Here is a 24911-nt window from a genome sequence, read left to right as displayed (position 1 = left end):
TTATTACTATAATTACCGTTTTGTATGTTGTCAGTATTTATAAGTTGTTGTTGTTATTATTATATTACTGTTGTTGTGTTTTTACTTGTTTATTTTGTTTGTTTCTTTGTTTGAGGAGGAATTTTGCGTTTTTTGTGGTGTGTTTTCGTAAAAATAACTTTGACTAAAACCTGAGCACCCTGTGCTATGTAAGCTTAGCAAATATCTGAACGGATATGACATGTGTCGGCCAGAGTACCATGGCATGGTGGTACCAGCTTCCAGTGACACGTGACAGTGACACGAGTGTGACACAACTAGCAAGGGAGGTCAAATAATGAACATCACATGACTACTTGTATCACGAGTTTATTAGTCACGTGTTTCATTGTTCAGCTGACTCGACTGCAGTGTACCGCCGACAGATTTACCGTAGCTACTGCAGCTGAAAAAAAGGGGGAAACGAAAGGTATGGAAATATAGTAATAATATTCCACATGTTATTGTTTTAATGAATGAATCCACTTAGCGATGTAATTTTACGTCACAGATAACTGACCTTCACTATGTATCTGTTCGCGGCAAGAATTACGACGTATAACTGTAACCATGGATGTATTAGTGAGAGTCTCACTAATACATCCATGCTGTAACACGGAAATGAAAGTCATGAGTCACTTGCTCGACTCAGGACTGAGATATTAACTGTCGACTGCCGTTGCTGAGAGTGGGATAAAGTGAAAGATGTGGAGGGAATCAGTATCTTGTATGTGCATGATAGGTAAATTAATTTCAGAACGGAATGCAATGTTCCAAGTACGTCCATGACCATCGTGAGGATTATAAGCACGCCTGTGTACCACTACCACTAGTAACAGTTACATGTTGCAACTGCGAGAGCTCGTTGGCATGACCTAACCTGACCCCCTAACGATTACCTGTAGTTTTACAACGTAACGGCGCCGTTAACAATTTCGAAGTTCGAAGTACAGCTGTAACCATGGCTTACATTGTTATGCTAGTGGCCCCTACTACATGGACTGGTGTTGGAGTGATAATGGCAGACATCTCCATGGCCTTCGTCGGTTCTGGCGAGGTCCTTGGGGTCTAATAGTAATGCACTCACTTAGAAGTTATGCCTTCTACTTGCTTGAGTAGCCTTGGAGATATATTTTGATTAGGAGCCATGATTCGTAAGATTACCTCCATGCTTAGGCTGCTGAGCGTAGGTCTATATAGTAAACACGAACAACATAATTACATTACATAAAAATACTGTTTTACTGAACTGATTCCACTCACACTTCATTCAGTTTTTAGCATTTCTACCACCTGGTCCAAGGAACTTTTAAATTTCAATGATAATATCTTGCCCATTGTGCCCCAGACCACTAATAGTGGTCTGAGTTTTAAACAATCTAGAGCTCCAAGATAATTTAGATAAGTTGACTTTTCTGTGCTAACATTCCGACAAATGATATCATAGACAGTGGTTTCACTTTCTATGAACACTCTCTGAACTTGCATCATGGATACATATCCTAAATACCAACTTGTCAAGGCAACTTTTGAAGAGGAGCTGGCAAATTGAGATGGCCTTTAATATTACATAAGTTTATAAACCAATGAACAGAAATCATCTTCATAACAGCACACATCCACCCCTTAAAAAGTTTCACATACATATATATTGTTTATGTGAAATTAAATAGTGTGACAGTCTGAAATAATACATTGGTATAAATGACATTTGAAAGTAGTTTATTCTTATGGGGACTGTTGTTTGGTTTGCATACATTTAATAGAGTAATTTAATACATATAACAATACCAAGGTCAGCATTATTTATCATTGCAAAGTTGTGAATATAGAACTAGCAGTGTTATATAGTTAAAATAATACAATTGGTATTGCTTCAGATGGCCTGGCCAACAAAGTGAACAAAATTTTTAAAACTTTTTTCTCCTGGACTTTCATCCAATCAGGTATCGTTTAAGGCCCGGTTACACGATGCAACTCGACTAGCAACGCACCGTGCAATTCGTCGCATGCGACGAATTGCATCGTGTAACCGCCTCGTCGCAGTTGCATGCGACGTTGCAAGGTGTGTCGCAAGGAAACCGACATGTCGGTTTCCTTGCGACGCGTCGCAAGTTGCTTCTCGAGTTGCTTCGTGAGTTGCACCGTGTAACCACTTCGTCGCGTCGCAAGCAATAACCTTTGACATATACCTACGTGTCAAATGACGTTCAATGTTATGGCCGCCATGTTTTTAGTATAAATATTCTATTTCAGCAAGTATTTTTTATATAATTTCGATTTATCACCACGATTACCACTTATAAATAGTATACAATGTCTATGAATGCTTGATTTCCGCTGAATATCATTTTATTTCCAACTTGAATGCAAGTAGCGACATCGGAAAGATCAACATCGCCCTAAACGAACTTCGAATTGAATAGAGTTTTACTATCAATACCTCAACAAGTTTTCAGTCATTTTATTCGTAAATATTAGCAATTTCATAGCATTTTTGCCAAATTCCTGCCGCAAGAAGACTTGACCTCGATGACCTGTAACTTTTATATATTTACGCATGTGCAACAGTTAGCTCTTGCGACTCACCATGCAACTAGTTGCATCGTGTACGCGCTCCCGTCGCAGTTGCAAGCCTCATCGCATGCGACGAATTGCTTCATGAGTTGCATCGTGTAACTGGGCCTTTAGAGCAGTAAAGAACAAATTTCTCAGTTAGTTGATAATTTGAACTATTTTATGTATTCATAAAGGTGACATCAGTAGCACAAATAGGAATGTATAGTTGTAAGAACATATTAGGATAGGAATCTCACCGGAGTCACACCTTAGGCACTAAGGAACCCAATGCTTGGAATGTTAATTAACACACACTTTCCCTTTGTTGAGGATGGTAGGATGAAACCTTGATAGTGTATTGAGTACTGTAACTTTTCACTTCAATTTTTATTAAGTAACATTTATGACAGCAGCACAAGTTTGAAAATTTCCATATCACATTTTATGACAAATCTCACAAGAAACATCTTAAATTCGTTGAAACTTAGATATTCCCTTTTGATCACAGAAGTGTTTACCTCTGCAAAATTTATTTCAAGGGGTGGATGCTGTCATGATGTATTTTAAGGGGTGGATGCTGTCATGTGCAGTCATATGTTTTGAGGGATGGGTGCTGTCATTGTGAGAAGTGTACACTGTGACATATTTTGAGGGGTGTTGCCATCATTTCTACATGTATTCATGTGGTAAATGTGTCATGTTTTAATTTAAATTTTAGGCAAGCAGATATAATTTATTTCAAAATAAACATTACAATGTCATTGACTGACTGACTGACAAAAATATCAAGCTGCTAAAAAAAATGTGACAATCTGGTCAAGGTGTTATAAATTAAGTATCATTTATAGTAGTTTAATTGATGGTCCTGAAACAGAAATAACCCCCCCCCCCCCCCTCCCAAATCAACTATGCACATATACATATACTTGTGACAACTTAAAGGCCCTCTTTGAGTTAGGATTAATATGTAGTTAGTATCAAAAACAGCTGTCTAGTAGAGCTTTAGAGAAAGTTGGTCTAGAACGAAAGAATGACCTGTGTAATCCTCACGGCTCCACTGATAAGACAACGCTCATGTGAGAACCTGGGATTGAAACATAGTCCTTTACTAGAATGTTACCTGTAGCTTATAAAATAGACATCAGAACTAATCATTGCCGACTCCTCACTATTAAGTATATCTAGATATTGTGTGTAGTATCAAATATAAAGTTGGGATACATTCAGTTATGGAGCCACAAATGTTATACTGAAACTCTTCTCTAGTCATAGAGAAGAAGCTTATAGGGATTGACCTGACCTGATCTGACCCAAGATGGGAACAACATGCAGTTGGTTACAGAACAGCAATTATTATAGTGTTAGTCACTTCAAATCAACAATTTTGAGAAAATTCTTAAGCTGTCAACTAAAAGTACATGTTAATGATAGATTGAAAACAAATATAAAATATTACAGCAATATTCATTGACTACACTTTTGCACATACATTTACGGTTTAAAATTTTGTTCAATTTTTTCAAGACATCAAGGTCATAACTTGTGACATGTCCTTTATTTGCATAATGATTTACAAAACAAATAGGAAATATTCAAAGAGGTCACCATACACGGTTGTTGACGCTTGGATAATATTAATTCACCTTGGATAAAGATAGTTAACCAATAAGGCTTAAAAACATAGAGGCTTAGTTTTGATAAGGACTAATATTTTGGTGAGAAAAACGTGCCTTGCAAGGCTATAGAAAAAGTAAGTTCTGAGTAATGAGTGAGTGTATGTAATCTGTAGCCTCCCTGATAAGGCCACACTAAAATGACAGAACCTGGGATTAAATTTCTGGGGTTTTTTTTCAGCTGTTAAGTCATTAGAGTGGCATAAAGGAGACAGCATCTCCCTTCCAGTTTACATGTAACATGTAGGGTGACATTTTACTTATCCTCGGAATATGTATCAGCAAGTCAACTTAAACTATAGTAGTATGACACCTGTCAAAAATATTGACAGTTAAATACTTGAGCTGAAAAAAGTGACTCTCTTCTCCCGACAGTTTTGATTTGTTGACGTGTTTCTTTTGTTATACACATAATTTATTATGATTGTCTACAAGACTGTGCTCAACTTCTATATATTCACACACATTGTTAATCTGAAGGAGAAAATTTGACCTACAAAAATGGGTTGAAATTCTGTCAGTTTGAGATAACGTGCTGATAACTCATGATACATGCTAGAAGAACATTTTATATTTCCAACCGAATATGTACTTACAGCATTTTGCTTTAAAATATTTACTACCAATTGTTCAAAAAGAACAACCGTATCACGTTTTGATAAATTAAATTCAATATGAAATACATAGAAATGGAATCTTAATAAAGCTTTCATTTGCTTCAATTTAAGTCATTGGAATTATAATTTACGAAGTGACTATAACTTTAGAATACAGTAATTACATGTGCACTTGTACATGTGGAAACACAGGCTTACAGCAAACTGTTGTACAGTAGATTAAGAATGATTGCATCTATTGTGAAAGTTGTTGTAGATAAAGTTTATATACATACAAATAGATGCATCTAAACTCATTTCCATTTCGGCGTAATTACATAAGTATGTTTTTCTCCCTTTCAGATGATTTCGTTAGTTTTGTCCTTGCTAGTAGTGTCACAGTGCACTGCATCCACACTTTACTTCACACCTGGTGAAGTTCAGTCAGTCCTTTGTCCTGATGGTCAATCCCAGTGTCCAGATGGAAACACATGCTGTGTGCTAAGTTCAGGAAAATATGGCTGTTGTCCTCTTCCAAAGGTTGGTAATTGTTATGTTATTAATCCAGGGCATGGAATTAACAGTGTCAGTAGTCAGGGGCATGCATATACATAGCTGCAATAATTGTAGCGTTTGCTGTGATTTTGAGGGTGTTTTCGGCTGTTTTTGTGCCTTTTTACGTTCCGATTCCTATAACGCAAATTGAAATAGACGAGACCATGTTGAAAACGTGAGCAAGATGTCAGCGTGCTGCCCGTTTCAAAATGCAGCATGCATTGCTACATTTGCCGATTTTGACGGAATTGGGGTACCTCTGAACACTTCTTGGAGCTTGCTGGCGTTATGAAATGTCTGATTTTTTGACAGGTAAGGCGTAATTTTGCAGAAAAATCTGCCCAACTTTGCCATTCAGATCTGAATTGCCTCCATCTATTTGCGTTTGTGTTACACGAATTGTAGTGTTTGATTCAGGTTAAACATCGGAACATAAAAAGGCACAAAAACAGACTAAAAAGCCCTCAAAATCACAGCAAAACGCTACAATTATTGCAGCTAGCATATACACTACTAAACATTGTATATATAGACTACCAGTTGTATTTATATGGTGGCAGTCTGTTAGACCAATGGAAATCAGTAGAAAAATGTAACTTAAACAATTCACTTGGCTAAGTCTGACTACAAAGCATAGAAGTTTATATTTTAACCCTGTTTATTGTAAGTTGTAAACACTCCTGTATAATTTAATATGGATATACACATGCATTGTATAGAGTGCATGTACACCCTGGCAAAATCACAACTAATGAGAGTCTGTGAGAATGAGTTTGATACACATAAATAAGCACAGCATAAGGGCTACTTTATATAGTAACGTTTTGGTAAGGTCTATTGCACGTGAGAAAAGTGACTTTACAAGAGCCACAACTTTATGTCTACTTTATGAAATAGCTTTTTTGTAAGCTTGTATACCACTAGGTGGTTAAAAAGACACCAGGTTTGCAACCGAAAACACTTGAAATATCTAAGAAACAAGCAGAAGATTTTCAAGTAACATACAGTATACATAGGTACATCATGGTGGACATGATAAGCGATGAAGGCTTACGTTGAATATATGAATAATAATGATGACAATGATATATTTATGATAATGGTATGTTGATTGCACAGGCTGTCTGCTGTAGTGATCACCTCCATTGCTGTCCAAGTGGCACAACTTGTGATGTGAGTGCAGGCAAATGTAACAAAGGAGATTTCAGTATGGACTGGGTCCAGAAACGTGAGGCAACATCTGTCAACTCAATTCTTTGTCCTGATGGCCAGTCACAGTGTCCTGATGGTGACACATGTTGTCAATTAACAACTGGACAATGGGGATGTTGTCCACTGCCAAAGGTAAGTTTGATATTGTGTACATTATCACATTACTTATATTTGTCTTGTCACTTGTGTCATACCATAGTTCACATTAATGGTTGTGATGACAACTGACAGTGTAATAAAAAAGACCCAGTGTAATAATGGAGTTTAAAAAACAAAAAAAAGCATACAGTTCACTTCTTTTATTTAGCTTGATCAATGCATCCTTTGGTGTTGCTTGAATTGCAGTAACTTGGAAATGTGTCATTTAGACAAAAGTTTGTCTGTATTAAACTATGAATCTCTACAATTTGTTTGATAAGGAGTGTGCATGCATATACATGTACGATGTAACATTGTCCTGTTCTGTGGAGCTAGTGTAATGTCTGATACTATTGGCAGCAATGTAAGGTGTACTGTAGTCCAATGAAAAAGTTAATGATACTGTATGACATTTCAATATCTTGTAAATGTATGGTAGGTAATGCATATTTTTCATATTATCTTGACAGGCTGTCTGCTGTAGTGATCACCTCCATTGCTGTCCAAGTGGCACAACTTGTGATGTGAGTGAAGGCAAATGTAACAAAGGAGATTTCAGTATGGACTGGGTCCAGAAACGTGAGGTAATATCTGTCAACTCAATTCTTTGTCCTGATGGTCAGTCACAGTGTCCTGATGGTGACACCTGTTGTCAATTAACAACTGGACAATGGGGATGTTGTCCACTGCCAAAGGTAAGTTTGATATTGTGTACATTACTTATATTTGTCTTGTCACTTGTGTCATACTATAGTTCATATTAATGGTTGTGTACATACTTGCATTCACTCACTTTTAACTACAAGATGCATACTTCATTCCTCATCATAAAATATTATAGCGTGTCAGACTTTTCCAATAGATGGACTTATTTGATCCACTTAAACATTCTATTCATTGCATTCTGCCAACTTTGAAATATCACAGTCTGTTTGCTTGTTTGTGGTAAGCAGGAGTGAGACAAGTTTCATTCAAAGACATACACTGTAATGAGTATCAGTAACTTATCAAAGTATAAACACCAAATGAGCCCTTGATCCCATAATGATTTACTGATAGAACACTACACATTATTGTCGATCTGTTACTGTTACATTATAACTTCCACAGAAATAAACAAACTGATCAAAGTGCATCATGTGAACCTACATCAGTGGCACCCACTGCTGTGTTTGTATCAGTTACATTGTTATTTTTACCAAATTTTGTATTTGTGTGAAGTCTTTCCTTGGCCTACTTCATTCAAGCAAACCCACTGGTGTTTGTCTTGTCACTTGTATCATACTATAGTTCCCATTAAGTACTTCCATGATTTTACACCTGGCTATCTTAGTCAGTTACTTACCCGTCGTAGCTCCAGCCGTGGTTTACGCAGTAACTCACAGAACAAAATTTACTTACACCAACCACTCAGCAATACTGCTTATTATGGTGACAGAGCATTCTCCATTTGTGCCCCACACTTGTGGAATGCTCTGCCATCGTATCTGCAGAGTGTCGCTACATTCCAGGCATTTAAATCAGGTCTTAAGACCTATTTCTTCAGTAAGACTTTCGCTTGAGTCTGTTTTGTACTCGTTTTTCTGTGCTTTGTCAAGCGCATTGTGATAGTTATATGGAATGCGCTATATAAGTAAATTAGATTCAGATTAGATTAATGATTGTGATGACAACCTACAGTGTAATAAAAAAGTCCAAGTATAATAATGGAGTTTGTTAAAAAAAACATACAGTTCACTTCTTTTATTTACATTGATCAATGTATCCTTTGGTTTTGCTTGAATTGCAGTAACTTGGTAATGTGTGGTTTAGTCAAAAGTTTGTCTGTATTAAACTTTGAATCTCTACAATTTGTTTGATGAGGAGTGTGCATGCATATACTATGTAACATTGTCCTGTTCTGTGGAGCTAGTGTAATGTCTGATACTATTGGCAGCAATGTAAGGTGTACTGTAGTCTTTACTATGAAAAAGTTAATAAGACTGTATGACATTTCAATATCTTGTAAATGTATGGTAAGTAATGCATAATGGAGAATATATTGTTCATGGTTCCAATAATCAATGGGACAGTACAATATAGTTACTTTGGAATGGTAAATTGGAAACAGATGCGACATGTCGATTCGTCTCCCACTTGCATGATCAAGATCTGTAGTAGACGAATTGAAATGTCGCTTTTGTTTCCAATTAACCATTCCAAAAGAACTATATTGTACTGACTAGGTAATGCATATTTTTCATATTATCTTGACAGGCTGTCTGCTGTAGTGATCACCTCCATTGCTGTCCAAGTGGCACAACTTGTGATGTGAGTGAAGGCAAATGTAACAAAGGAGATTTCAGTATGGACTGGGTCCAGAAACATGAGGCAACATCTGTCAACGCAATTGTTTGTCCTGATGGCCAGTCACAGTGTCCTGATAGTGACACCTGTTGTCAATTAACAACTGGACAATGGGGATGTTGTCCACTGCCAAAGGTAAGTTTGATATTGTGTACATGCTTGCATTCACTCACTTTTAACTACAAGGTGAATTCTGCATTCCTGATCATAAAAGCTTATAGAGTGTCAGACTTTGCCAATAGATGGACTTATTTGATCCACTTAAACATTCTATTCATTGCATTCTGCCAACTTTGAAATATCACAGTCTATTTGCTTGTTTGTGGTAAGCAGGAGTGAGACAAGTTTCATTCAAAGACATACACTGTAATGAGTATCAGTAACTTATCAAAGTATAAACACCAAATGAGCCCTTGATCCCTTAAGTCTGTTTTCTGATTGAGTGCTACACATTATATAAATGGAGTCTGACTGTTACTGTTACATTATAACTTCCACAGCTATAGACAAACTGATAATATGCATCATGTGAACCTACATCAGAGGCATCCACTGTTGTTTTTATATTTGTTGTATTGTTATTTGTATGGTGTTTGTCTTGTGACTTGTATCGTACCATCATTTCCATTAATGGTTGTAATGACAACCTACAGTGTAATTAAAAATGTCATTTAATAATGAATTTTGTTAAAAATCATATGATTCATCTATTGCTGAGACTTTTTTGATGAGGAGTGTACATATGTAACATCTTTCTGTTCTGTGGGCTAGTATAATGCCTGAGCTCCATACGTTTACTATTGGCAGCAATGTAAGGTATACTGTAGTCCAATGAACAAGTTAACAATTCTGTATGAAATTGCAATATCTTGTAAATGTATGGTAGGTAATGCATAGTTTTCATATTATCTTGCCAGGCTGTCTGCTGTAGTGATCACCTCCATTGCTGTCCAAGTGGCACAACTTGTGATGTGAGTGGAGGAAAATGTAACAAAGGGGATTTCAGTATGGACTGGGTCCGAAAAACTAGTGCAGCAGGAGCTATTATACCAAAAGTAACTGCAGTAGAATGTTCTGACAACAAATCCCAGTGTCCTGATGGTAACACATGCTGTAAAACTTTGACAGGGCAATATGGCTGTTGTCCACTACCAAATGTGAGTGTCAGTGTTATTTGAATTTTCCCCAATTAGTTATGAGTCAAATAATGGCTAGAAATGACCCACCAGGTTGCATGCTTAACATAACAAGGTGCCCTCAAGTCAATTTGACTCACCATTTTCATGTAGGAATTTCTTGTGACCTACTAAAATTTGATATTCCTTTAACCCTTACTACAATCAAACCTGTATTAGCAACCATCTTGACAGAATGGCCACTTGATTGTAGCAAGCACCTTAGAACACCCCTGGTGAATTTTTCATGTCAGTATACATTTTGTATCTTATTTGGCATATATGGCCAATGACCAACTTTTTGTAAATTCATTTGGTCTATGAAGCAATTCCTCTGTACGTCATATATTTTATTGTATTCACATTAGGTAATAAATTAAATATATTATAAGCCTATTACATGTATGTCACCCTTCAAATGTATATTTTCTAGGCTGTTTGTTGTCCGAATCAAAACTTCTGCTGTCCCAGTGGAACAACATGTGATGCAGTAGCAAAGAAGTGTGTGAAAGGAGAACTCAGTTTCCCATGGCTTGAGAAAGAAGAGGCAGTCATGAAAGTGTTACAAGATAATATCTGTCCTGATCAAAAGTCTAAGTGTCCAGAAGATAGTACATGTTGTATTTTATCAACTGGGCTGTACGGATGCTGTCCACTACCCAAGGTAGAATCAAATTTGAAATGATAAAAAATAATAAAACTAATCATATCGATAGACTTTGATGTTTCGAATGAAACTTTTTATGTTAGCTTCCTGTTCTGGTTATCAATAAGTTTAGGCTAGTTAAAAGAGATTTCTGATAATCAACTATGATATGTATAGTTGTAAAGATACCATATTGTTTCCTTGCAAATATTTTAAGTATTGTGGTCTTTAAGTTTCAGAATCATAATACCAGATAAGTCTCCCGTGTCTTAAAGCTGTTCAGATGAAGTCTATGCTATCTTTTCAGACAACATAAGGTTTATATTCCCAGGGTGCTTTTGCACAATATTTCCTTCTACAATGAAATGCATCTCTTGTCTAATTATAAATGTAAAGATCAACCACAAATGTTGCAGACTATTTGCTGTGTTTTTACTTTGCAGTAGAAGAAATGTTATGTTGTAACAACTTTCTGTTTTATTTTATTTCAAGGCTGTATGTTGCACTGATAAACTCCATTGCTGTCCAGAGGGAACAACTTGTGATGTGCCCCATAGCAAATGCAACAAGGGTGATCTCACTTTCCCATGGGTTGAGAAGACACAGGCAAAATCAGTGAGTGACATCATCAGTTCTGGTAATGATGTCATCACTTTTGTTGATGATGTTGTATGCCCAGGGGAACAGCAGAAATGCCCTGATGGCAACACGTGTTGTAACACAATAGCTGGTTTCTATGGCTGCTGCCCATTCCCTGATGCTGTTTGTTGTGCTGATGAACAGCATTGTTGTCCATCTGGCTCTGAATGTGATCTTATACGCACACAATGTAACAAAAATGATGGCACAGCAATACCAATGGTGAAAAAGACAGCAGCTGCTGTAAGTTGAAATATCTCTGTGATAGAGGCTTTGAACTTGCATGTCTGCAAATGCATTTTTAATGATCATTTGTTAGATTCATGCCAACTTGGTTCAGTGACAACACATCATCCTCATATGATCAAGCCTTGTCATTGTTGTGTGCAATTATTCTTTTCCATATCACTTCACGGCCGCAAAGAATAGGTTGCAAAATATGTATATGCACCACTCATATCTGCTGTCAACATACATGCATAAGCTCACTTGTTGGAAATCTTTGCTATGTTAATTAATGAGCTGATAGAAACAGATTCTATCGTTGTCTTCATAAATGGATTTTAATTGATAGCACAAAGATCATGAAAGTGAACGCTATCAGTCGTGAGTAAGTACAGAAGAGGTAGCAGGTCACATCTGTAAAATAAGATAGATATTCCATATGAAAGTAAAATCAAAACAATTTCTTCAACAACCAACAAGGGAAAGATTTGGTATGTAGACTCCCTTGCATATCAAATTAGAGAAATATTTGCAATTAACAACTCGCATATGAAATAGATTATTAGTGTAACAAACTGAAAGATTTGAATATTTATCTTTGCAGGTAGACATTGTGACTGAGGTTACGTGTCCAGATGGTTCCTCCTGTCCAAGTGGTAACACTTGCTGTAAGTTATCAACTGGACAGTATGGCTGTTGTCCTTTGCCTAGTGCAGTTTGCTGTAGTGATGGCCTTCACTGTTGTCCATCAGGGTACAAATGTGATGTATCTGCTGGTACATGTCTTAAGGGAAATGAAGCATTGCCTTGGTTAGAAAAACTTCCAGCTACTCCACCAAAGGTGAGCAAAGTTTAAAATGTACATCATTTCATAATGTGATATCGCCAATCACAACTACATTTGGCAGATATGACATTCTAAGCAAAAAAAAAACATTGCCTTGGTTTCAAAACCTTCTTGATACCCCAGGTTAATGTTGTTCAGTACTAGATCATTTCCTTGGTGTTATAATAATAGTTACCACTTAACAGGCAGGTTGACATGTTTTCAGCACAAGGCAAGTCACATCAAATATTGTTGATAACTCTTTAGAATTGTTTAAGGCAACATGTCATATATTTGCAAAAATGTATTCACATGTGCATGGATAACCACTACAGTGATTGTGCCTTGAATATTTATCTTTGCAGGTAGACACTGTGACTGAGGTTCCATGTCCAGATGGTTCCTTCTGTCCAGATGGTAACACCTGCTGTAAGTTATCAACTGGACAGTATGGCTGTTGTCCTTTACCTAGTGCAGTTTGTTGTAGTGATGGCCTTCACTGCTGTCCATCAGGGTACAAATGTGATGTATCTGCTGGTACATGTCTTAAGGGAAATGAAGCAGTGCCTTGGTTAGAGAAACTTCCAGCTACTCCGCCAAAGGTGAGCGAAATTTAAAATGTACATCACCAATCACAAGTACATTTGGCAGATATGACATTCTAAGCAAAGAAAAACATTGCCTTGGTTTCAAAACCTTCTTGATACCCAAGGTTAATATTGTTCAGAACTAGTTCATTTCCTTGGTGTTATAATAATAGTTACCACTTAACAGGCAGGTTGATGTGTTTTCAGCACAAGGCAAGTCACATCAAATATTTTTGATAACTCTTTAGAATCATGTCATCGATTTGCAAAAAGGTATTCACATGTGCATAGATAACCACTACAGTGATTGTGCCTTGAATATTTATCTTTTGCAGGTAGACACTGTGACTGAGGTTCCATGTCCAGATGGTTCCTTCTGTCCAGATGGTAACACCTGCTGTAAGTTATCAACTGGACAGTATGGCTGTTGTCCTTTGCCTAGTGCAGTTTGCTGTAGTGATGGCCTTCACTGCTGTCCATCAGGGTACAAATGTGATGTATCTGCTGGTACATGTCTTAAGGGAAATGAAGCATTGCCTTGGTTAGAAAAACTTCCAGCTACTCCACCAAAGGTGAGCAAAGTTTAAAATGTACATCATTTCATAATGTGATATCGCCAATCACAACTACATTTGGCAGATATGACATTCTAAGCAAAAAAAAAACATTGCCTTGGTTTCAAAACCTTCTTGATACCCCAGGTTAATGTTGTTCAGTACTAGATCATTTCCTTGGTGTTATAATAATAGTTACCACTTAACAGGCAGGTTGACATGTTTTCAGCACAAGGCAAGTCACATCAAATATTGTTGATAACTCTTTAGAATTGTTTAAGGCAACATGTCATATATTTGCAAAAATGTATTCACATGTGCATGGATAACCACTACAGTGATTGTGCCTTGAATATTTATCTTTGCAGGTAGACACTGTGACTGAGGTTCCATGTCCAGATGGTTCCTTCTGTCCAGATGGTAACACCTGCTGTAAGTTATCAACTGGACAGTATGGCTGTTGTCCTTTACCTAGTGCAGTTTGTTGTAGTGATGGCCTTCACTGCTGTCCATCAGGGTACAAATGTGATGTATCTGCTGGTACATGTCTTAAGGGAAATGAAGCAGTGCCTTGGTTAGAGAAACTTCCAGCTACTCCGCCAAAGGTGAGCGAAATTTAAAATGTACATCACCAATCACAAGTACATTTGGCAGATATGACATTCTAAGCAAAGAAAAACATTGCCTTGGTTTCAAAACCTTCTTGATACCCAAGGTTAATATTGTTCAGCACTAGTTCATTTCCTTGGTGTTATAATAATAGTTACCACTTAACAGGCAGGTTGACATGTTTTCAGCACAAGGCAAGTCACATCAAATATTTTTGATAACTCTTTAGAATCATGTCATCTATTTGCAAAAATGTATTCACATGTGCATGGATAACCACTACAGTGATCACCTTGAATATTTATCTTTGCAGGTAGACATTGTGACTGACGTTACGTGTCCAGATGGTTCCTCCTGTCCAAGTGGTAACACTTGCTGTAAGTTATCAACTGGACAGTATGGCTGTTGTCCTTTGCCTAGTGCAGTTTGCTGTAGTGATGGCCTTCACTGTTGTCCATCAGGGTACAAATGTGACGTATCTGCTGGTACATGTCTTAAGGGAAATGAAGCATTGCCTTGGTTAGAGAAACTTCCAGCTACTCCACCAAAAGTGAGTAAAGCTTGCACTCTAAATATATTAGTTTTGTCGTGTGACAAAACCTATTCCAGCTATCTGCCAAGATACAAAGAATTATGTCATTGCATGAGAAAAAGGCCCTCTCTAAAATACAGAATGCTGAGAGGGTAATTTTCTCATATGTTTAATCTATACTTAATCAAACTAATCCAGTGTATAAAGAAGTTTGGTTTAAAGGACAAGTTACTAAGTAGTCTTAGGTAAAGAATGCCTTTTTATAAAAATGATCTATGGTTGTGAAAAGATACTCACTTATGCAGATTTGAACAGGAACTGTATTGTTTACCTTGAACTAGAACTCAATCACCTAAGGGTTATATTAATATGTTACATAATTGTACCAGCTTACTTTTCATATGAGCCGTCATTTATCTTTCTAGATTTGCTCATTCACCTTCTTCAGAATACATATAACAGTGTCAGTATGGTCACTGTGACCATACACTTTAAAGGTGTCAGTAAGTAACGAATAGTTAATATTTTCCACAGAGTGATCTAAGTGATGTTGTCTGTCCAGGTGGCCTTCAGCAATGCCCTAAAGGCTTTACTTGCTGTCCGTCACAAACCATAGGTTTTTTTGGATGTTGTCCTTTTCAAAATGTAAGTGCAAGGTGTTTGTAATTGTCTAATTTGTGTGTTATGGTGACATCGTCTTTGCATTTATAAAGAAAAATGGTCCATGTTAGCTCCTTGTAAAGTCTATTCATTGGAGATAGGTCCATGTATCATACATGTCATTTCAAGGAGAAGGCCATTCCAGTGGTTCAGTCGTTCCTTGTACAAATTTCAGTCATGAAGTAATAGTTAAAGTTGGATATTTCCAGGAGAATTGGCTGTATTACAAGCTGTGGGAATATACATTCATATACATGTACAGATGTAAATCCCGAAGTAATTTTAGACTTTTCATGAGTAATGGAGCCCTTCAACAGTGGAGTCATTTCACAAGTAACAGGTTTCAAGCCGTATATATAATTATATATATATATGTCATTGAATAGAATAGTTGTGACATTTCAAAAGAAATTAATCCCTCAAGAGCATAGTCATAATTCCTCAAGAGCATAGTCATTTCAGACAGTAGTGATGTCTCCTATTCAATTCATCTTCGTCATATTTGTTATGATCTAACATCCATTCAAGGGTGAATCATTTCAGTGGTGATAGTTTCCATGGTAATTACACATATAAGAGCATTTGGTTTGAGTAGTAGGTAGTACTGTACATGTAGTGAGTAAGAAATAAATCTTGTATTTTGAGGACATGTTCTGATTATATTTAGGAATATTTTTGTCACAGGCTGTCTGCTGTCAGGATAAGGTACATTGCTGTCCCAATGGTTTTAAGTGTTCAGAATCCAAGGGTACCATGAAATGTTACGACGGTGATAAGACTCTTCCAACATTGACACATATTCCAGCAACATCAGTCAGTCAAGTGAGCAGATCTTAGCTTTTCACAGTGTGTTTACAATATATGTAAAATCATTAAATCTCTTGATATAGCGTGACATACTAGTAACTTATCCAGGGAATGTTGTATGGCGCCCTCTATAGTTGTTACCATATGTTGGTTACTAGGTTGTGGCTGTGTAGTTTGATCCAGACAAACTTCTCCTGTGGTTTATTTCTGCATCATTGAATGCAAGGTCAGCGTTAGAACAAGAATGATTTTCCATATACGTAATCCCAATCTTTTCAACTTTTCATATATTTTGTTTGGAAAATTCATTTTAGAATTTTTTTAATGGTTTACTAAATTTTAGATGAGATGGTGATATCAGATTTATTATCAGTCTTACACTTAGTAGGATAAGCTGAGGCCTTAGTTTTGGAAACAAAGTACTTTAATGTCAAGTCCAGTCTGTTCGTACATTAGTTGCGTCCTAATATATTTATGAATGGTGACATTTCAGTAGATGAGGAAATTACAAACACATGCACAGAATGGACATTTGTCCATGCCAGAAATTTGTTTTGTAATTCTCTACCTTATCTGTTTTTGGCTCATGTGACTTGTAAATGTCGATATTTTGTACATTTGTAGATAAGTTTAGAGCCATAATTTCTGGCAATAAAGTTATTATTATTAGTCTTATTAAAGTGATTACTTATGTGAACCTTAGGCTAAAGTTAAATGGGAAGTCCACAGCTATTTAGTAACTTTTCCTCGGTGTGTGTTAAGTGTGAAATGAAATTTCTATGTAATACCATAATGGAAGTTCACTTTTATGATGTGTATTGTAATAGAAGTTTCTTACTTCTTTTGAAATTATTCCTTGACAATATGAAATAATTTCTACTTTCTACAATTGTGTTTTAAATTGATTGAACAATGTTTCTATAAAACATAGGGCATTGGTAAAATGTACCCGAGTCCTAAAGGTATTTTTAGCATTTCACTAAAGTATAGTACAAGACATTATTTGTAAGTTGATGACTAATGACGTACTGTCTGACTGGATAGGTTGGTCAGTTTGTCAACATAATTCAACAATATTTTCCCAATTCTTAAATTTTTCATAGACAACCATTATTATTTGCATTATAAGGAACAAACCTGACCTGATAATAGTTTCCAAATAAAATATTATATGTGTAACTTTGTCCTTTTCTCAAAATCACCATCTAAGACAGTGCAACACCTTATTATGGTTATTATTACAACCCTTGCAACAGTTGCCTAGAAATTCTGCTGATCAGAACTTTTTTTATCAGAATTAGACAATTAAATCTGTGGTTGTAGGTGCCAAGGTATTGACGAGGCTCAAACCAGCAGATTCCAAACAAGCCACTTCTCACCATTTAACTTTTGTGACTCCAACTAAAATGAAATGGTCTCCCCTTCATGTGAAATGAGAAAAATAAATGGTATTCAGACTCTTGTGGTTATGATAATGAATATAACACATTTGAATATTTATCTTTGCAGGTAGAAATTGTGACAGACGTTACGTGTCCAGATGGTTCCTCCTGTCCAAGTGGTAACACTTGCTGTAAGTTATCAACTGGACAGTATGGCTGTTGTCCTTTGCCAAGTGCAGTTTGCTGTAGTGATGGCCTTCACTGTTGTCCATCGGGGTACAAATGTGATGTATCTGCTGGTACATGTCTTAAGGGAAATACCCATGTCCTACCATGGGTTGAGAAGCAGCCAGCTCTTAGGGATGTCAGACTAGTGACCTGCCCTGATGAACGCACCAAATGTCCCGACAAAAATACCTGTTGTGAGATGCCTAATGGCCAGTTTGCCTGTTGTCCGATTGAAAAGGTAAGTACATATCTATGGATTGTCCACAAATGTTCAATACTTTGTAGTATGTGTATATCTCAAGAGGAAAGATCCAGTCAGGCTTATTTCTGCATTTAGTACATTTGTATGGGTTTAATACTGCTGTCAGCTTACATAAGATATTGGGTGATACAATAGCATATTGTAATATACTGAACTTTGAAATCTTGTATTGAAAGAGCCATACTGCACTTTACATGTGTTCCGCCATTTTAGGGATTTCTTGCAAATGTTAAGGGGAAAATCTCTGATGATGACATCACTTATACCACAGTATCGTTGTCTTGACATTCATTGTATTTGTTAATCAGTAAAATGTACGAAAGGCATAGATAAATCTGACTGGACTGATAACAGTAATCAATACAAATGTACTAATGACAGTAATAAGTCTGATTGAACTTTTCCTTTTAACACTTGCCTGTGTAGTTACTTGTTGTACGTGGTAAATTAATATTGAGCACTTTCATGGGTCGCCATGGTGATGTTTGTGCTATCTGGTGCCTGATTGTCGGCAGGGGTGTAGTGTTGTTTATATTTGTAATGAATGGTCTGTGGGAAGCCTTTTTCTTAATTATCTACGTCATTCTTAGGGAACACAAAATGTGTATGATACACAGTCTTTTGGTGATTATTCCATGTTTCTGCTGTATCTTCCTCTTCAGTGTTGTTGATTGACCCAACTTCTATCATTTTTTTAGGCAATCTGTTGTGAAGATAAACTACATTGTTGTCCAGATTATATGAAATGTGACATTAAAACTGGAAAGTGTATCAGGGGTGCTATGTTCATTCCATGGTTTGAGAAAACACCAGGTCTTGTTGGCTACGTTGATGCTGTCATGTGTCCAGACCAGTCTCAATGTCCCGATGGCAATACATGTTGTAAATTAGCTTCTGGACAGTATGGTTGTTGTCCGTTACCACAGGTGAGTTATATGTTTCTGTTGTCATATAAGTTGGTTGATGGCAATAAATGTCATAAACTGGACAGTATGGTTATCGTCCACTACCAAAGTTGAGTTGACTGTTACCATTGTCATCTCAGTGCCTTGATGGTAAGAAATACTGTAAAACTGACTACTGGACAATAAGGTTGTGGTTCATAACCACAGTTGAGAGTTGTGCATTACTGTTGTCGTCTGAGCTACTTAATGTTAATAAATGTTGTAAACTGTCTACTGGACAATGTGGTTGTTTTGCATTACCACAGGTGAGTTGTATATGTATATTACCATTGTCATCTCAGTGGCTTGATATATGTTCCAAGCCATCAACTTGACAGCACGGTTGCTGTCTGTTACTACAGGTGAGTTTGTCTGTAACAGCTTTCATCTGACCTATTTATGCTATTGATAACAAATTTTGTAAACTGTCAACTGGACAATATGGTTTTGTGTTACCACAGGTGAGTTGCCTATTACCTTTGTCATGTCATTGGCTTGATGCATGTTGTAAGCTATCAACCGAACAATATGGTTGCTGTCTGTTACAACATGTGAGTTGTCTGTAACTGTTGTTATCTGAGTTACTTGATGTGCACAACTATATACAGAACAATATGGCTGCTGTCCATTACCAATGGTGGATTCTTCATAACCATTCTGTCATCTCCAGAGTCCTGTCAGCAATATCAGCATCCTTTACAAACTGTCATTAGCTGGAGTGGATAGGTCTGTCTATGTTGTAAAATAGCCGAGTTATGTTCCTGAGACTGACTAATATTATCTTCCTTATATTCACAGGCGGAATGCTGCAGTGATGGTGTGCATTGTTGTCCTTCTGGTTACACTTGTGATGTCAAGTCAGGAACGTGTTCAAAATCCGATGTCACTTCAGTTGTTCCTCTTGTATAAACAAGAGCAGGGTTTTCACCTGAGAAGTTGAAACCCCAAATAATCTAGAATAACAAGAGAACTTTACAGTGATGCGATTTTCATCCAAAGTGGGTTTCAAATGAGTTAAGCTATCTCCTGATTCAGGGAATAGAAAATATGCAAAATTTATACAGAGACACATTATGCCTGGAGGTAGGAGGGGTGGTGGTCACCATTGCAATGAATATATAGAGATTATTCTTTATTTTTTGTGTGCTGTAGGTATGTTTGGATCTTGTGCTGTAAGTGCAATAGTCATCAGGGAGGCATACATGATGAATGCTAATCTTGGCTATACAGTGAACTGGAGACTACATAGTAATAATGAGTGCCTAGTTGCCACACAAAAATGTAATATCCAGTCTTTGTACATGTATGTCGTGGAAACGTTTGGATGATACAGATTTATTGAATGACTAGTCTGGAAATAACTAAAATCCCCTTTGCCTGACAAGGTGATCTTTTCGTTACCATAAGTCAGAAATAGCAGTCTAGTTTGAAAGCTGTGTACAGATTGATTAAAACAGAAATTAGAATAAGTCCTGGATGTTCACCAGAAATTCTTAAAACATTACCAGTTATGTTTTCAGAATAACGGTGACTGTAGTCACATCAGGTTGGTTTCCAGCGTGATATACGTTTGCCATTTTGCTTTTAAGAATAGACACTACCGGTATGCCAACTGAACGGGAAAAGTGTTCATAAACATAACAGTCATGTCGTTGTATCTCTGATGACAGGGGCACTTTAACAGTCAATAGCCAAATATTTCTGACATGTCAACCAGCCGCGGTACCAATATTAATATCATAATTAACCATTTTTGTCAATATTTGAGATTTTTGTAAATGAATATGGAAGATAGTAGTCAGGTAATTTTACAGTCATACTGAAATAGAGGCATTTAAAAAATCGTTTGTACACAATTTTGTTGTGGAATCTGGATTTTTTGTGCACTTTTTTTCCACCTCAAAAAAATCATATTCCAAATTTAAATACGATTTTCATATATATTTTATGTATATGTTGGAGAGAAAGACACTGAGAAAAATAACTATTCAAGAGCCATGGAACTTACTTAACAGATAAGTAATTCAACTAAAATTGCATTAGTCAAGCAGATGTGTGTGGTCTTTTTGTTTGTATTATTATATTCTAAAAAACATGAAATGCCCTTTGTGTGATGTTGGCTATTTTTGTGCACTGATCTTACAATCTCCAATCATTCATTTTTTAAAACCAAATATGTAGTACTTTTTCTTTTGTACTCAGCTTTCCTTTCACATGTATTTTTATCAGATAGCAAAGTATTTGGATCCAAATGTTTCTATGAATAGACAAGTTTTGCAACTTTATGGTGCAATGTTGTAATTTTTCTTTCTGAATATATTAAAAAAACAACTTGAATTTATTCTTTCTGATCACAGCGACAATAAACAAGATTGTAAATTTCACCATTTACTTGATTCTTTGAGTTATTCTGCAAAGTCCCATAATATGAACTATTTTTTTTAAATCAGTTTTTACCTTTTTTTGTTGAAAAAAAAACCTTGAAATGTTTCTGTGATATACTTCATTCCTCCTGATTGGTTGAGTTACCACCTGTTGACAGTCATTGGTTGAGTTACCACTTTACTAATCATTGGTTGAGTTACCACCTGTTTACTAGTCATTGGTTAAGTTACCACCTGTTGACTAATCATTGGTTAAGTTACCACCTGTTTACTAGTCATTGGTTAAGTTACCACCTGTTGACTAGTCATTGGTTGAGTTACCACCTGTTTACTAGTCAATGGTTGAGTTACCACCTGTTTACTAGTCATTGGTTAAGTTACCACCTGTTTACTAGTCATTGGTTAAGTTACCACCTGTTGACTAGTCATTGGTTGAGTTACCACTTTACTAATCATTGGTTGAGTTACCACCTCTTTACTAGTCATTGGTTAAGTTACCATCTGTTTACTAGTCATTGGTTAAGTTACCACCCCTTTACTAGTCATTGGTTGAGTTACCACCTGTTTACTAATCATTGGTAGAGTTACCACCTGTTTACTAGTCATTGGTTAAGTTACCACCCCTTTACTAGTCATTGGTTAAGTTACCGCCTGTTTACTAGTCATTGGTTGAGTTACCACCTGTTTACTAATCATTGGTTAAGTTACCACCTCTTTACTAGTCATTGGTTGAGTTACCACCTGTTTACTAGTCATTGGTTGAGTTACCATCTGTTTACTAGTCATTGGTTGAGTTATCACCTGTTTACTAGTCATTGGTTGAGTTACCACATGTTTACTAGTCATTGGTTGAGTTACCACATGTTTACTAGTCAATGGTTGAGTTACCACATGTTTACTAGTCATTGGTTGAGTTACCACCTGTTTACTAGTCATTGGTTGAGTTACCACATGTTTACTAGTCATTGGTTGAGTTATCACCTGTTTACTAGTCATTGGTTGAGTTACCACCTGTTTACTAGTCAATGGTTGAGTTACCACATGTTTACTAGTCAATGGTTGAGTTAACACCTGTTGACTAGTCAATGGTTGAGTTACCACCTGTTGACTAGTCATTGGTTGAGTTACCACCTGTTGACTTGTCATTGGTTAAGTTACCACCTGTTGACTAGTCATCGGTTGAGTTACCACCTGTTTACTAGTCATTGGTTAAGTTACCACCTGTTTACTTATCATTGGTTGAGTTACCACCTGTTTACTAGTCATTGGTTGAGTTACTACCTGTGTACTAGTCATTGGTGGTACTGTATCTTGTTATCCATGTGTAAACGTATTCTAGTTTCGCCAATAATTTTTTATTATAATATATACTTTATTAATCCACACTAAATTCTAAAATTCAAATAATATTGCAACTTGTGGAGCATCTAAGTGCCCCTGTGGTAAAGCAGGAAGAAACTGGAGTACCTGGAGAAAACCGGCATTGCTTGGTAGGGTCAAACTGAGCATCACCCCCTTTAATATATACAGATCTAGGAAATGTTTAATCAAACCCAGCTGACTCTGGGCTGGTTCAAACCAAGACTGCAGTGTTAAGGGGAACACTAGCTAACTGCTTGGCCACCTTACAAGTCATCAATTGTAAACTTGTGGGATATTGATAGGAATTTATAGCAGTTTCAGTTGTAGATATTGGGGTTTTAAACTGACTAATCACACACATTTTGCTGGTTACACTGCAATTTTAAGATTGTCTTTACCTTATTATGTTCAATTGATTGCCACTTGAACGAAGAGCACACTAAATTTTTAGCAATAAGGATTGATATTTTTATAAAATTTATGATTAGACTCGATAATTGCAGTACATTGTATGTGCTTAACTAAGACCATGCACATTCTACTATTCTGGAAATTCATTTTCTTAGTAATGGCGCCCTCTAGCGGCAGATATTTCATCTTCAGTTTTGATGTCGCTAATTCCAAGTTTTCTAAAAGACATGCATTCATAGAGTTATTGATCTTTTGATTTTTATCACTAATAAGTTTTCAAATCGCTACTAGCGAGAATATTTTAATCAACTTGGTCACAAACATATGATTTGTTCAGAAGCGGTGCAACTTGTGATAAGTTCTTTACACTTTAGCCAGAATCAAGGACTCAGAAATAAATCACTTTTATCCCGGATCGTACGCGTCATCAAGTACTGGGCTTAGGGCGGCTGTACTAATTAATTTTGTACTTTTCATGACCTAATTAACCGATTATTTCTTCAATCTAGCGATATGCTAAAAACTGCACTCTACGGCAGAATTAGAAAAAGTCACAACATGATGGTAAGATATGAAGAAGATGGCGGGCCCACAAGCGCGTATCTGAAGTTGAACGAACAATATCGTTAAATTCGCGAGCTTTAATGACTGATTCACAGTTGCTTATTTACTGTAAGACTGTTACATTCAGACTGTTAGTGTATTATTATAAACTGAAAGTATCATCGACAGCTACACCTTAATTCTTTCTCTCTTTTTCTCTTCTTTTTTTTTAACATCCGACATACCCGTCATTTTACAGTGTTACGATGAGAAATTAAACAATAAAGTATGGCCGCCCTTATTGATGAATGTGCGCATGTGTGTACAGCGACATCGTATTCTTTGTGTCTTGCTTGTTTCCTTAGATTTCTATATGAAAACAATATTGAAGTTTACAGTTTGCATTTACCGATACTAGTTAGACAGTTCATTGACAACCAGATTTTGTTGGATTGTACAAGTTTGGAAATAGTTTTCATGATCGTTGTGAGTTGTATCATGGAGGTAGGAAGTGTTTCTACCTCTATGGTAGTATGTTATGAGCTACAAACAATTTCGCGTATAACAACGATGAACACCTGCATACTTGGAAAGTCGTGAAGGAGCCGTATATACAAGAAGCGAGTGAGACCATGTATTGTGTCAAGTGTCAACTGACTAACACTGTTCTGTAGCTGTGCATGGCAGTGATTGGCACATTGCGTTTACGGTTTAGTATTCAGAAAAGATTGACAACTTTCTGTTTGTGGACGATCACCATTGTCATCCAGTTGACACATTCACACACCACACAGCATGATTGCCAACCCATTCAGTCAACATTCCCACCTCCAAATCGACCACACAATGTATTGTCAGTGGTGGCAAGACATCCTGGGAAGATATACTCGTGTATTGGGGTATTCCCCAACCTTCCAGACGGGAACAAGAGAATGTATTGCCACTGGTGTCTCTAGATTGGAGGGTTTTTTTTTTTATAATTCGTCAACTCAATTAAAAGTGTTTTACAGTTCAGTTGCTTATGACAGGTAGACCCGT

At 36.6% G+C, this 24911-nt stretch overlaps 1 protein-coding gene across 4 annotated transcripts; it reads left to right on the top strand.

Annotated features, from left to right (window-relative positions):
* Nucleotides 1–329: 329 nt before the first annotated feature.
* LOC144434584 (uncharacterized) lies at nt 330–21557 on the top strand. Of its 4 annotated transcripts, none has more exons than XM_078123055.1 (18): nt 330–448; nt 5210–5386; nt 6521–6745; nt 7222–7446; nt 9008–9232; nt 10015–10254; nt 10706–10936; nt 11411–11533; nt 12387–12623; nt 12974–13210; nt 13531–13767; nt 14118–14354; nt 14672–14908; nt 15425–15535; nt 16235–16372; nt 17867–18205; nt 18928–19155; nt 19972–21557. In XM_078123055.1, exons 2-18 carry the CDS (start codon nt 5210–5212, stop codon nt 20080–20082), a joined length of 3558 nt encoding a protein of 1185 aa, XP_077979181.1. In that variant the 5' UTR covers nt 330–448; the 3' UTR covers nt 20083–21557. The 4 variants fall into 4 exon arrangements, with proteins under 4 accessions (XP_077979181.1, XP_077979178.1, XP_077979177.1 ...); XM_078123052.1 differs by having other exon boundaries at nt 11411–11800; nt 12974–12989; nt 13541–13767; XM_078123051.1 differs by having other exon boundaries at nt 11411–11800.
* The last annotated feature ends 3354 nt before the right edge of the window (nt 21558–24911 follow it).

The sequence above is a fragment of the Glandiceps talaboti genome, chromosome 4, assembly GCF_964340395.1.
Source record: "Glandiceps talaboti chromosome 4, keGlaTala1.1, whole genome shotgun sequence".
Lineage (NCBI taxonomy): Eukaryota > Metazoa > Hemichordata > Enteropneusta > Spengelidae > Glandiceps > Glandiceps talaboti.
The sequence above is the reverse complement of the archived record's forward strand: the minus strand, read 5'-3'. Positions and strand labels throughout refer to the sequence as shown.

Coding starts and splice junctions, on each gene's coding strand:
- LOC144434584 (XM_078123051.1), top strand. CDS start 5,210: ATGATTTCGTTAGTTTTGTCCTTGCTAGTAGTGTCACAGTGCACTGCA. Junction 7,447..9,007: donor GATGTTGTCCACTGCCAAAG/GTAAGTTTGATA, acceptor TTATCTTGACAG/GCTGTCTGCTGTAGTGATCA. Junction 12,624..12,973: donor TTCCAGCTACTCCACCAAAG/GTGAGCAAAGTT, acceptor TTATCTTTGCAG/GTAGACACTGTGACTGAGGT.